Source organism: Dioscorea cayenensis, chromosome 13 (genome assembly GCF_009730915.1).
Source record: "Dioscorea cayenensis subsp. rotundata cultivar TDr96_F1 chromosome 13, TDr96_F1_v2_PseudoChromosome.rev07_lg8_w22 25.fasta, whole genome shotgun sequence".
Lineage (NCBI taxonomy): Eukaryota > Viridiplantae > Streptophyta > Magnoliopsida > Dioscoreales > Dioscoreaceae > Dioscorea > Dioscorea cayenensis.
Genome location: NC_052483.1, coordinates 1,165,722 through 1,181,058, shown reverse-complemented (window position 1 = coordinate 1,181,058; position 15,337 = coordinate 1,165,722). Strand labels below are relative to the sequence as shown.

The following is a 15,337-nucleotide window of genomic DNA, read 5'->3' as shown; positions in this document are numbered from 1 at the left end:
TCATATCTCAAGCTAGCTTTCTTGGTGTTGGCTTGAGATAGCTTGTTTTCCTCATTTGCCTTTGTTTTTTTGTATGCTCTTCCTTTGTTATATGTTTTTTTTTTTCTGTTCTTATGGCACCACTCAGGCACTCCTAGTGGTCTACTGTTGTAGTTTCTTCTGTTTTTTTTTTCTTCCACTGCTGGTTAGTGGAAGGTTATTGTATATATATATATATATTTTTAATTGAAATAGTTTATCCACCTTTACAAAAAACAATTACCATTATTATTTACTTGAATCCCCCAACAAAAAAATCTATACATACTTTAGTAGATGTATAATCTACTCCCAGAGCATTTCAAGAAATAATTTTTATTTTTTTTATAACATTTAAGTTTTTATTTATATTACTTATAATATTAATAATTAAAAAGCACTAATTACATTTTATTATTTATGCAATAAATGCCCCTAAAACCTTTGAAATCCATGGTATAAAATAGTTTATACGGTAAAAGTTATTTGATTATATTATTTTATATATGATATCGTCTCAAAACTCATCACAAAATTTTAAAAACTCCAATGCGAAACCGGAAAAAAATACCTAGTATATTTTAAATTTTAAAGTTTCTAAAAATTTACTAAAATAATATTATATATAATTAAAAAAATAAAAGTTAATAGTTCAAACAATGTCCCAACCCAACGCATTTAAAACACAGAAAGGAAAAGAAAAATTCACCGAGCGCGCGCGCGGGAGCTCTTCTTCGGCGCTCGATCATCGTCCTCAACCTCGACGAACGCTCACTGATGCACTGCGAGAAGGTCGAGGATCCGAAAAGGCATGAAATTGATCGAGATGTGAGGTAAAACAAGGCAGTGCCCTTCACCTGAGTTCAATTAAATCAGTGATTTGTTTTTATTTTAAATTTTTTAAATAAATAGAATTGAATCGGCTGTCATAACTATAGTTCTTCATCTCTTTGATTCTTTGTTTGTATTCAAGTCTCCAATTGCCCATTTTTTTTCAATGTTCTTGTAATTGGAGTATGGATTTGCGTTTCATGAACTTCACCCCCAAAACACGGACACTTTAGTGAAAGCAAGTTGTGTTTTTTGACCTATAAAATGCTAAATTGAATGTTTAACTGGAATAATTTTTAATTGACACAGGCATTTATGTTATATAAAATTATAGCAATTTTGCTGATGCTTGGCTGCTAGTATATGTAATTACATATTGATTTAGCATTTGTATATGTAAACATGGAAAAAAAAATGAAATTTCATATCCAATTAGGCATAATGCCGCATTGATTTGGTATTTTGAATCAAGAAGACGATATAAGAAGAGTTTGCTTGGACGCTAAACATTGGGCTGTTCATTGTTCAGTGCAAAAGCTTGGTCCAAAGCAGCAGCCCAAGATACTGTGTTTGATGATATATGATTCGGAAAATACTGTTCTTGGTGAAATATTCAAACTTTATGCATCCATGGACACAGTACCAAGATGTCATCCGATTCTTGACTTATCTATGTCAAATTAATCAAAGTGAATGGCTTGAGATACCAGAGGGAGATGTGTTTGGATACCAAGCATTGGGTTCCCTTCTTGTCTTCTATTGTCTGAAGAACCCAGGCAAGAAACTAGCGTATCTCACACATGGTGAGGCTTCAATTAGCATTTTCCTTTTTTGAGCACCGAATTGACCTGGGGTTGGTTATAGAGGTGGCCATTATGGGATTCGAGGGGTCTAACATGATCACATTAAGGTTGAATTTTATGAGGCGGCACTGTAGACATTGTAATAGTAGTGAAGCACTGATGGACTGTAAATACTCTATTAACTTCACAACAATTTTGTTTACTCTGGATCAGCCATCTTAAATTGCTGCAATAATGATCTTTTTAGTTCTTGATGCATGTTAGTTGTATTGTAGAAGCATTCTGGTTTACAGCTACTTAGCAGTATACTGATAAGAAATATCTTTGACCTCTAGAAAATAGAAATCCACTGAAGACTTACCAGAATGGTCTGGCAGCATTCTGTTTATTATTTCTGTATTGTTCCTGTGAGTTTACTTTTATTCAGTTTTCTAATTGCCCCTTGAGCTTCAGCTTACCCATTTCACAATTTATGTTAAAAGCTTTTTCTGGAAACAAGAATTGGACAAAGCCTTATTTTCTTTTTGAGGGAGCAGATATATTTATATTCTTGTCATCAACAGATTGAATTTAGCCATTTTCCAGTTTATTTTTATCAGAAAATTAGCATGTTTAGTCTCTATTCTTTAATACTTCTGCTACTGCACAAGCTGGCACCACGTGTATTCCATGTTATTATAAATGCGAAGACATTCTTGTAGGGAGTTGCAAATGATGTTAGGTGGTTAGTTGTGCTTAACTCATACATAATCTGCCCTATGGTACATAGTTTAGGCATGTAAAGCAAGTGGCTTCTTGTTATTTTATCCACTAAACTTTCTGGGGTTTTATTTTTCTATGGGCTAATTTTATGCTAAGTCTTGGTCCTATGATTTTGTATCTAGGAGGAGATTTTGTTGAATTTAGAACAAGTGCTTGTGGAAGGGACATATCACTTAAAGTTAGATCCTTATGATTATTACTAGGTTGGTTTGCTCCCAATAATAAATCATGTCTAAAGATTTGGTTATATTATAAGAAATGATCAATGTCTTCATTGACATTGCCCAAATACCGAAAGATGAATGACCAACCAATGTCAGTTTTTTGTTGCTCCTGAGAATGCAGCAGATGAATCTTCATTCTTGCACTGTTACATGCTCAAAACCTGTGAGACTTTGTGGGTGACTCAATAAGATATGTACGAGATAGACTTATCACATCTTACAGAGTCCTCAGATGCATAAGAAGGAAACTCTGTTAAGCAAGATCATAGTTGGTGCTCTAATTTCCGTGTTTTGATTGCTGACTAGCATGCTTTTTGTATTTCTGTCTCAATGAAAGATCACTGTAATTTGTTTAGTTTGAGAAGAGAGGTTTTTGGTTGTCTTATCGGAGGATCCTAGAGCAATGGCATAGGATCATCATTCACGGTTTACTTATTCCTTGCGGTGTTTTCACTAATTTCTTTTGCATATTTCAACTCTTGACTTCTTTCGCCTTCAGGTAACATAATATTTATAAGCCTTTTCTTTCAAAATAAGGCATTTACTTTCCCGATACTAAGATCCCATTAACTGTGATTACTAGCATGAATTGGATACATGGTGTCGGAAGGTTTGCCCAGTACACTCTTTTTCCTGTATTTCTTTGCTTTAGAGAAAGGGTAGACCCTGCAGATTAGTAAGACCATAAGAAGGCAGTTAGACACTATAAGGTTCGCAAACTGATCTTCAGTGATTAACCAAGCCAGTATTGCTTCTTGTTTCATCCAAGTGTTGGTCTAAATCCTTCTTAATCAAGCATGAAGTCCTACAAATGCTGCATTAAAATATTTGCCTTCAACTGCTGCTGTGCATCTCCATCAAACATCGCAAACTTCTTTTTGTCGTGTTATACGAGTCTTATTCAGCCAAGGAATAATATGGCTACTATGAATAACTTAAGTGTTGTTAGTTCATTCTTCCTGAATTAAAGGCCAGATAACATCACTTGAAGTGGGACAGTACTTCCTCCAAATATTATATTTAGAATTATTTATCAGATATGTTCCCGTAAAATCTTTACAGAATCTTGGGTCTAAATTATTTTACTCCCAATTCTGCATTATTTCTGTAGGGACCCATAATGTTTGTGTACATAACGCATACCTATCATTTCTAAACAAGTTCATTGATCATTAAATCTCACTTAATTAAGCTGGAATTTTATTTTGAATGTAAGTTTGACTAAGCAAGTTCTAGAAGAAAGGAGTTTTCATTAGATTTTGTCCAATATGGTTGTCATACCGATAACATAAATCACTCCCTGATAAAATCTACCTATTCTAATAGGACACTTATTATGTGATGTGGATTTCAATAATAAAATGCCACATTCCATGCTGATTCTAGTGTGAACACTTGCTCTTTGTCAAATCTGAAGTCTTGGATTATCCTTTTTTTTCTTTTTCTGTTTTGGAGAGAAGTGGATAACCCACAACTACAAGTGCATGATCGTTGATGACATTTTAGGAAATTAATTGTCAAGCATGTGGTACATGAATTCCATCACTATTTTGAAGGTTGATAAGCATGATAACATTATTTCTACACAATGTTGTTCTTTAAAGGAATAATTAAACTTATTAACCATCTGTATCTTTAGTAGACTGCATCTTTTAAGTGCAAAAACAATATGTGATCCTCTTCTATTTTCAAAGTATGCATGCTTTAACCAATATATGTGATTGCTATGGTTTTATATTCATAGTTCATGTTCAATGTTCTTTCTGAAGGTATATTACTTCATTTGCTTATTTATATTGATTTTGCATCCTTTATCTTGATATACAGTCTGACACCCTGCAGGAAGAACTTTTAATTTATAAACATCAAGTTTTACTTTGAAGTTACTTGGGTGGGGTATTAGTGCCTTGTACTTGTGTGATTTTGCTTCTGTAAATGATGGATGATTACCTCACCATGTTCCTCAATGTAGTTCACATATGAAATGTTATGGACTTCCGTGGGGGGCTCAAGATATGCTCAGTTGGTTGTTTGCTCCTTTAGTTCAGAATTCCACTTAGTTTATGTGAGTAAATGACTAATTTTGATGTATTATATGCTTAGTTGATTGATCAGTTTGCCACCACTTGTCTTTTTATATCAGTATGTGGCAAATTTTAGTATTGTTTCACAATAAATGTAAATAAAATATGCTTCTATGACGCATTCCAATTGAAACTGTTCAATAGAACCCAGTGTGAAATTTCTTCATTGAATCGAGGGTCAAACAACCTTAGTTAGCATTAGAATGAAGGCCTTTATCTTGTGTATTTTTTATTAAATTTCTCCCTACAGTAAAGATTGCTGCGTATAGTGTAATGCTTGTTCAAGAAATGTGTAGATATATAGATATGAATCTTTTCTTCATCTCTTCACTTGCACTAAGCACTGGTTAGAAGGCTTATTAGATACATACGCTATCTTTTTATTTATTTTGTTTAAGATTCTTTTGTGTTAGAGCATAATATAGCTTTTTGGTTGGTGAATTAGCTTAGATTAGTGTGAATAGAACTTGATTTCTCTCACCTATTGATCTCTTATTGAAGTACCAAGAAGCTGAGGGATTGTGAATCAATCAAACATCTTGTAGGAAGTGGCTGGTCTCTTTACCAACTTCCTATTTTCCCTTTTTTTTCCCAGCAGACGTGGAGGGAACAAGTTTTTTTTTCCAATCTAGACATAGAAAGTAATTTCATTTTGAGAAAGCAAAAATGGTGGAATTTTATCCCCAATCAAGATTTTCAAGAAAGGAGATATTTTGTTCTGATATTATTTTTTTCGAGCAGGACGTTAGCTCCTTATAGTGTGACAGCTGACTGCAAGGATGTTTCTTATTTCAGTTTGGCTGTCATCTGTTTGTGCTGGTGATCACCTTTCAAATAAATTATTCCAACATGATCTTTATGAAAACACCATTTCCCCTTGTTATTTCAACTTTCATTATCATGATGACAGATGTCTATTTATGGACCCCAGGACAATTGGATGGTTTAATATTATGTGCAGGAAAGCATGTTAGCGTCTTTCAGTGTGAACTAATGATTATGTAGCAGATTAGTATGAATACTATGAGTTCATGATAGATTATTTTAATCATTTGGAATTGAATTTTAAGCAGAACAAAATTGGTTGATAAGTTTTTCTATATCATTAAAAGTTATAAGGTGGAAGTGATCACCTCACATGTCTTCTACATTGGAGGAGACTTTTAGCATGTGTGGAATATTGTTTTTGCTGGCTCTCATTGTTTAAGACGTGATCCCTTATGAGACATAAATATAATCCATTGACCCGGGTTCATTTAGCCTGGCATGCTAGCTCTTGTGCTTTTTGACTGATTTGTGTTTTACTGGTGGAAAGCATGTTGTTAGCAATGTATAACACATGACTTATATGGAACAAGATTGCTATCATCGTATGGTTTTCTATATATATATATGGTTCATCTCAATATTAGCAAATCAATGAAATGCAATTGTGAAACAGGCATCCCTAGTCTGAACAATATCTGTGAATGATCTTCACATCTACTAGTTTATTTTGCTTATTTTCCACTTGTTATCTGCACAATTATCTTTATTGTGGTTGTCTAATATATTCAAGTCCATATTGTTTTGTGTTAGATGGCTTATGCGGTTATGCCATGCTCTTCTCGTAGTATGTTTTTTTTTTGTTTTTTCTGGAGATGTGTGCAAAATACTTGATTATATTACTAGAGAACACTAGTACATCATCACACGTAGGCAAGTGGCACAAATAAACATGGGCTGAAAAGTGAAAACAACTGTAAAAGCAACAAATTGTTGTATTTGTTATTGTTTCTTCTTTGAAGCTGTAGAATATTAATATAGTTAAAGAAAGTCAATGTAGCTGATGTTGTGATAGTGATTACCATTCCCATTATTGAGCTTAAGATTTTATATAGTAGGAGGAACTAAACAGTAGACACTCGCCCATCAAACAGGGAAGGGAAAGATTCTACGCTTATATGTATGAATTGACATTAACATATGAGACATCTTTTTATGGCCAAACCATGAGATTCTGTATAAAATGGGTTAAAACAGTCAATTCATCATACAAGCTGACCGTCCATTTTAAACATAACCCATAAATAGGATTGTTAATAATTAAAATACTATTGTTGAAACAGAGCCACCTATGAGTAGTTTTCACCTTACGTGGACACAGCAATTTTCAAATGAACAAGATAGCTTCATTGAAATAATTCCATCACTGAGAAAACAACAGGATCTATCAGTGAGTAAATAATAGGACTTCACAATCAAAGTGGTGTGGGATGTTGGACAAGAATTCTGGAAGTGTCAACCTCATAAAAAACAAAAGGTGAAAGATGCAACATTTGTTTGTCTTTATCTTAATGCAAAATAATATGGTTTAGTCCCTTTAATTAATAATAAATTAACAGATAAGAAAGATGTTATCTGTGGGATTCTTATTTAGCAAAAACCTGATAATGAGGGATTAAAATATTATACGGAGAACAAGGAATACTGCATATTGGAGCCTCCGTTGATACAGTGAAATGAAGATGTGGACAAAAAATGTTCTTCTTTTTGCAGTGAGAAGTTTTCCGACTCAGAGGCCATAGGAGGAAGAAGCACTGTTTCTTACACTTTTGAGTAAAGAGAAGAAAGAAGCAGCTTTGATTCTTTCCTGCGAGAGGTGAGTTTTAATCTTCTTCTGTATATAGAACCTATCTTTGCTTTTCGGAAATAATTCCTCTGAAGATGGATGATGTTGATAAGGATTTGTAATCTTTCCAGTGTTGTCATGCACTTAATTGTTTCTGAATCTTATTTGCTTTCACTTCTTTCTTGAATGGAAATATGATGATTTAAGCCAGTAACTTCAAGATTTTCATGCGTTCTTTTGTTTTTATTTTTATGTTATTTTACTTTAGTTTTATGTTGTTCATGGGCTTAATTCAGGACATATTAATTTACTTTTTCACAACGAGCTGGCTCTAATGGATATCATGCCTCTCCGACTTTTAGTTCCACTGGTAAGCCATCATCATCATCATCATCCTTTGTGAACTTTCTCAGCTCTAAAGCAAAGAAAAAGATTGGTGTTTTATCTTAAAATAAAATTAGTGAGGACTTCTTCTGGCCTGCAGGGGAATGTTGAACCTATCTTAAATGACCAAGAAATGAGCTTTCTTCATCAGGCCAGCCTGCAACAGATGGCAGAAGTACTTGAGGATGATTATCAAAAAACGCCTTTTTCCTTCAAGTCTAAAGAGATTACCACACTCAACAACTTCAACAGTTCAGTGCTTTATGATAAACCCAACTTGGGCACTTCCAGACTGGCAACAAATTTTCTGAAGGTTGAAAATGAGGACGCTTACACCACCAAACAAGTTTCAGTCATTGCACAATGTGCAGCCAATTCTCCAAAATATCTTTCTTTTGGGAATCCAGATTCCTTATCTGATCTGCAGCAGCTATACATAAATGGTATTGGAGAAGAAAAGGATGAGATGAATTTTTTGATCTCTAAGAAACCAAAGCTGATGAACCATGATATCTCAAGCTTCCAGGCTTCTGGGAGAGCTAGCATGGGGAATAACCCACATTCTTCTTCCCATGATCATATGATTGCAGAAAGAAAGCGCAGAGAAAAACTCAATGAGCAGTTCCTCTCACTATCAGCTATCATCCCTGGCCTGGCAAAGGTACCCCTTTTTGTCTTATTCTTATATTTCATGGAGTTACCTTATTAGTATTTAAAAGCTTCTTGCCAAAAAACAGCATGAGATATAGTTCTTCAAATGATGTTTTCTAAATGTATCTTTTGTGAAGACATGACGTAGTAATTAGAACCTGTAGTGAGACATATAGAAGAGAGAATAATATACATTAGAGATGGCTTCTTATCTGAGAGAAGTAAATCTAATAAATCTTTAGCTTTCCTTTTAGCGGTAATTTCATTCATTCAATAGGCTACAAGACTAGTTAATGAAAATGTTAGTTTTTTCTCTGATATTCTCCTCAGCTGAAGAGGAAGTATATATCTGAAGAATATATGTACATATATACACACACACACTCAGATGCAATGTAGAGATTTGAATGCTGATGGATAATACCGGAATTAGAGTCATTAACATATATAGGCCATGAATATTATGCATGAGAAACTTTGGAAGTATGAACAAGTATTTAAAACTTTTCAGTAAAATGTCCGAATCTACTAGCAAGCCTTCTCTAAGTTGTTTCTTTTCTCTTCTCTTCCATCACTCTCCCTCTCTCTCTCTCTTCCAAGGATTACTTCTGTTGTATTCTATTAAATTCCCAAAGAGTTGCCCTTCAAAAGCACAAACTCTTTCTAAGCAATCCAAAAGTTTAAGGTTTTGGTTCTATTTCCTTTTCTCTTTGCTGTCTCTTCTTCTCGTTTGTTTCTTTTCTGGTTTGATATACTTAACAATTATCATCATAGCTTTGAAACACAAATACATGCACTTCAACTTAATCTTCATTGTAGAAAACTATATGGCTCACAGATGACATGAATTTGGCAGACAGACAAGGCTTCCCTTCTTGTTAGCACAATCAACTATCTCAAAGAACTTGTAACAAAGGTGAAATCCCTCGAACAGAGTATCATCGATGGTCCCGTTGAGTCTGCTATGCTTATGAAGGATGACAAGGCCTCCTTGATCACCAATGAGAGCTCCTCAAGTGATCCTCTCTTTAAAATTGAGGCAAAGCTGACAGGAAACATAATTGTCCTTAAATTCCAGTGTAAGAACCTTAAAGGACTAGCAATCAAAGCACTCTCAGAGATTGAGAAGCTCTTCCTCACCATAATTGACCTGAGTATCATGCCTTTTTCAAGCTCTTCCCTTGATGTAGTTGTCATGGCAAAGGTGAGTTGTTTCTATACCTTAAGTACTATTATATTAGATTTGTCTGAGATAAAACTTGTGAATATATTGCACTGAACTTTTTGCTTGAAACTTCACATGATTATTGAAAAACTTATTAGAAAGACTTTTTTTTTAATGTCATGGACTTTTATGTTTTTGCAGGTTGAAGATGGATTTTCATTGACAGTGAAGGAACTAGTTGAAAAATTAAGTTCATTTTTCAGCCAATTCATATGAGAAAAGAAATCATCGTCTCATTTGCATCTCTCTCTCTCTCTCTAACTAGTTGCTGTTGCATGGCTTCTTCAATAATATGAATGCATTGGAATATCATCCAGTGCTTTCATGTATGTACAAAGTGAAGAATAAAATATATCTGTGGGTTATGCATGTTCCATCAGTTGTTTTCTTGAGATTTTTTTTTATTTGAATAAAAGATACACTATTATTATTGTTATTATTATAATATGTTGTTGTTTTATCTTATGTTGTTTGTTTTGTTGCCTGGGGACTTTGTGGAAAAAATCAATTCAAAGGAACCAGAAAATTGTGAAGATTGCTTAGACTTTTTTTTTTTTCCAATAATGTTGCTCTGATGGTATCTTCATGAGTTCCACTCCATTTCATTATGTTTTTAAATTATAGTGATACGAGGAGGCTCCATTTTAGGGTTGTTTGATTTTAATCTCAAAAAACAGGATTAAGAGCTGAAGAGTGTATGGCTATGATCAATCTCATTAGTGTTTTTTTATACAAATATTGGTAAAACACGTGCACATTCAAGGAGTTAATATTTCAATCTAATTATGCTTTTACTTTTAGTAAATTAAGATTTGAACTTATTTTCAAATAAGACACAAATACTTTACATAAAGAATTTTGTATCAATAGATTAAGCGGTCGTTAACAATCAATCTCATTATTATTATTTAAAAAAAAAGATAAACTATTAATGTATTAAAACATCAATCTCATTATTTGTTCCTACAATATGATTAACTATTTTTAAATATATAAAATAAAAAATAATAATTAAACTAAAGTAAATAAAATGGTTAATATCTCATTTATTATATAAAAAAAGTGTTGATTGAACACATCAAAAAATATAATGCAAGAACTAGACATCCTGACAATAGAAAAGTGGTATTTTATTCTTTCTAATTTAAAGGTTAAAAGTTTGAATCTTCCTAGGTTAAAAGTCGAGAGCTTATGGCTTGTTGTTTATTTACTCACACCCTACAATAAAAAATAACAATAGCTTGAAAGATTAAATTAAAAACTTAATGTGATTATCGCAAGAGTTAATGAAATTGTAATTGCTCACAAATAAAAATACAAAATATAATTAAGTGTTTAATAAAAAAGAATTATGATTACTGTGTTTAGATAATACAATAGAATAAATCAGCATGGCATATACATAAGGGGGAAAAATAATTCTCATTTATAAAAAGGAAAATGTGATAATTTATCAAAATAATTAAAGATAAATAAATGGTGGATTGGTGGTTGATCATATGAGAAAAAAACCATCATGATTACCTCATTTATATATAAAAAAATTTTGGCAATCAAACGTATGCAAAATAATAGTAATAAAAAATTATAACTTGCAAAAAAAAAAGTATTTTTTTTTGATGAAAATAAAGAATAATAATTATATTTGTCAAAGTTTCACACTCTTTTGTATTTCACTTGCTTCTTTTATAATATATATATATATATATATATAAACCATGCTTTTTTATAATTCTTTATTTCCATGTTTTTCATGTTTTTTAAGGTAACATTGTGCGGCTTTCAATGAAATGCATTAACTTGTACTTTGCTAGTTTGCTTTGATTAATTGAATCATGGTTTATGGCTTTAGATATATGGGAAAAATAAAATAAAACATTCAAACATTGGATGCTCAAAGTTAGATGATAAAATAATGGAGCAAAAGCCAAGGAAGAAATCATGCAAGATCAACAAAGAAGCTTAGTGTATATTAATGAAAAACTTTGGTTTATTCAGTTAGATGATAGGTTCAAGGGGACCTTTCTAATATATATATATATATATATATATGAGATTCTGAAAACTTGTTACATTTATGATTGTGTTATTCTTTGAATCAAGTAAACATAAAATAGTTAATAGAGAATGAAAAATGATTGATACGAGAGTTTATAGCTTGTTTATTGTTTTTTTTTTAAAAAACATTTAGGACTATATATATGTAAAGTATTAAATTTTCAATAAAGAGTAGGAAAATGACAAAAGTGAGAAAAACCAATGAGTAAAAATACCACATTAGTTTTTATTTTAATAATAGGCTACAAGTATTTTTTTTATAAAATAACACATTAAAATTGATGATGTTTATTTTATATTAATATAATAAAAAAATATAAAATAGTTTAAAAAGACCTTTAGTTCAATGATAGTACTAGCTTAATTACATAAAATTTGATTTGTAGGATTTTTATTTACAGAGTTTGAAGTGCATTTGATGTAGTGGTGCCAAGAGGTCCCCAGTGTGAGAGTGGGTTTACAACTCAATTCTCATACCGTTAGGTGAGGACTCATGACAGAACGATAAATTCTCAGTCATACACAGGCTCTAACTGCATATGCGGTTGTAGTATTTGTCAAAATATATGTATATATAGGAAACAATGTGAAATATATATTATTTATTAATTTTTTTTTCCAAAAAATACAACTCTAAAAAAAATATAATTGTCAATATTTTTTATTTATTCCCTGTTAAAACTTGATTTTATTTTGGACAAATTTTTTGATAATTTTTATAAATCATTATTTTGGATCTTGGAGGCATTATTAATATTTAATTATATTATTTCAATTATTTTCTCATTTGCTATTAACTTAATAACATATTAGGACAAGTACTAAACTTTGGTTTTGTCCTGATATGGATAAATTAAGGTGCCAAAATCCAACTTGATATTATTAAAAACCTTAATAGCCCCACCATGTTTTTTCAACTCTTTGATTGATTAATTATAAGAAAAAGTTAGATTAGTTTCATTCCTCTAATTATAATATTAGATATTGTTAGATATGTATAAGCTTGAATTCTTTTAAATTTTTGTCCTTTTTTAGGTTTATAAAAGTTTTCATTTTGCTTATTTAATTTATTAAATGCCACTTAAACAGTTGTATCTTAGTTCATATATACTTTTCAATCAATTACATCAAAGTTACAACACTAATATTTTGTTATTTTATTATTTTAATTTATGAATCATTCAGTTGGTGCACGAGCCCACACTGAGATATGAGTACATAATTAATTAAAATTATTTTAATGAATTAATTACTTAACTATAATTTTAAAAAGAAAAAAACAAACAGAATTCAATAATAATTTGGGATCATATACCTATTATGATTAATTATAATATTATTAAAAAATTAATCTTCAATAATTTTGATAAGACAACATTCAAGAATTGTTATAAATATTATGTAGAAGTGATTAAAAATAAAAAGGAACTCAGAAAAATTAAAATTAAATTAAAAAAATTATATTAATTTATTAATAGATGGCCGGCAGCCTCCCAAAATCTGCATACACACCTTAATGACGCACCAACAACAAATTAATATTTAATTAGTAATGTAATTATGTCGATATTTAAGAGTAAATTAACCGACTAAACCCATTAAAAAAATTACAAATATTATCAAAATAAAATTTGGGGCACACTAAAACTTTAATAAAGTTTTTCCATTTTACTTGAATATATAAAAAATAGGAAGCATCAAACCATATGTACAGGGGTGGAGCTAGAAGTGGGCGACGGGATGGCCCCTGGTTTTTGTTTTTGTAATTTTATATATATATATATATATCATAATGATGCATATAATATAAAAAATAATATTTAAAAAAATTGTGAAATCTTATTATTTGGCTATTTAATATTTTACAAATTGATTTATATAATTTTTTTTTGACAAAAATCTATTGTTGGATGAGTTTTTTTTTTAAATATTATAGTTTTATACAACATGTTGATAAAATTTTATTGTTTAGCAATAAATTGGTTATATAGTAACAAATTTTTTTTTTTGTAAAAGTTATTGTTGGACAACTTGATTTTTAAAATTAGTATATATATATATATATGCTATTTTAAAAAATATAGTTTTAGGAAAATATTTATAAAAATCTAATATTTGCCTCATTCACTTGTTAGTTGTTACTTGTCCTCTAAAAAATTTTTTAATTTAACTCCCTTTAAAAAAATTTGGCTTTCCCTAAAACAAATTTCTTGCTCCACCCCTGTATATATATATATATATATGTATGAGGATGCGTCATCTAAGCATGTCTTTTGATTTATAATCTACACAAGTTGGTTATCAGTCATTGGATTGTAATCCAACGGTCGCTACCATTTAGTTGAGTAATAATACTATACTTATGAACAATAGCACAATAGACCTACAATGCAACTATAAAAAAAACCAAAACTCTAACTTACGTATTCCTCTCCCTATCCCTCTCTCTTATAGTTGCACTGTTGTCAACTGCGAATGTTCGTAAGGGACATTCTATGATGCCCACAGTTGACATATTCTGTATATATATATCAACAAATGTGAACAATCACCTTAAGGGTGTGCACAAAACTGAAGATTATACCTCAATACATATGCACTCTCATCTTACGTGAGCTGAGGTTTGAACTCATCTTTTTGAGTACAACAACGACACCCTACATATATAGGGACCTTTGTTAATAGATTAAGAAATTATTGACCAAACTATATTTTATCATTAAAGAACAAATAAATAGATTATATCATTATATATATATATATATATATGTGTGTGTATAAAACTAAAGCTCAAATTAAGATTTTTAACTCGAATAAAAAATAATAATTGAAATATGTCTAGGGAAATTCTGGTTGATGATTTTATGAAGTGTCAAAATCCATTGGGTGAAATTTAGTATCACACTTTAATTTTCATTGATTTAAAATTAATAATGGGATTTTTGTAAGCTTTAATTATTTATAATTATATATATATATAAAGGAATCTAAAGGGTAATGTCTTGCACGTGTGAAACTAATTTGGCTACTGTGCTTTGTCTTACTCCTGCGCATGCCCAATGGCCAAATAACAACCTTGAAATATTTTAATAAAATTCAGTAAAAAACACAATAAATAGATTGTTTATTGGATGTGAATAAACATATCTCCATTTACTCCCTCATTGATCCTATGGTCATTGATTGATTAAATAGAGATTGATCCAATAATATATTGGATTTCTTTGGGCAGACCAACATGTCCCTCATTTATTAATTTGTTCTCACTCCACATTTTCCGGAGAGTTTAGGGGTGTAAATGAGCCAAGCTACTCGTGAGCTACTCGAGATCGAGCTCGATCGATGCTCGAGTCGATTCGATTTTTAGCGGTAGAGCTGAGGCTCGAGTGCTCGTTTATGTTAACGAGCCGAGCTCGAGCTCAAAAATACTCATTCGTGAGGGCTCATGAGCCTAAAGCGAGCTTTTATATATAAAATATTAAATTATTTATATATAAATTACAAAAATACATAATTATATAAACTATATAAAATTACAAAAATACTTATGTATACAAAAGTTGATCGAGACTTTAGACGAGCCGAGCTCGAGCTACTTGAGCTTTTTCAGCGAGCCGAGGCTCGAGGCACAAAAATAGCTCGAGCAGAGCTCGGGCGAAACTCGAGCCTTTAAATAGATACTCGAG

At 31.2% G+C, this 15,337-nt stretch overlaps 1 protein-coding gene across 3 annotated transcripts; it reads left to right on the top strand.

Annotated features, from left to right (window-relative positions):
• Positions 1 to 704: 704 nt before the first annotated feature.
• On the top strand, positions 705 to 10,023 carry LOC120274467 (transcription factor bHLH18-like). 3 transcript variants are annotated; one of them, XM_039281000.1, is made up of 6 exons: positions 705 to 851; positions 7,261 to 7,363; positions 7,630 to 7,703; positions 7,818 to 8,378; positions 9,225 to 9,572; positions 9,735 to 10,023. In XM_039281000.1, exons 3-6 carry the CDS (start codon positions 7,668 to 7,670, stop codon positions 9,807 to 9,809), a joined length of 1,020 nt encoding a protein of 339 aa, XP_039136934.1. In that variant the 5' UTR covers positions 705 to 851; positions 7,261 to 7,363; positions 7,630 to 7,667; the 3' UTR covers positions 9,810 to 10,023. The 3 variants fall into 3 exon arrangements, with proteins under 3 accessions (XP_039136934.1, XP_039136936.1, XP_039136935.1); XM_039281002.1 differs by lacking the exon at positions 705 to 851 and adding an exon at positions 4,492 to 4,703; XM_039281001.1 differs by lacking the exon at positions 705 to 851 and having other exon boundaries at positions 6,148 to 7,363.
• The last annotated feature ends 5,314 nt before the right edge of the window (positions 10,024 to 15,337 follow it).

What these genes read in the sequence shown, in the direction of transcription:
- LOC120274467 (XM_039281000.1), top strand. Translation starts at nt 7,668, where the DNA reads ATGGATATCATGCCTCTCCGACTTTTAGTTCCACTG. An exon ending in TCCGACTTTTAGTTCCACTG is followed by an intron (nt 7,704 to 7,817) that starts GTAAGCCATCAT and finishes TCTGGCCTGCAG; the next exon opens with GGGAATGTTGAACCTATCTT. An exon ending in ATGTAGTTGTCATGGCAAAG is followed by an intron (nt 9,573 to 9,734) that starts GTGAGTTGTTTC and finishes ATGTTTTTGCAG; the next exon opens with GTTGAAGATGGATTTTCATT.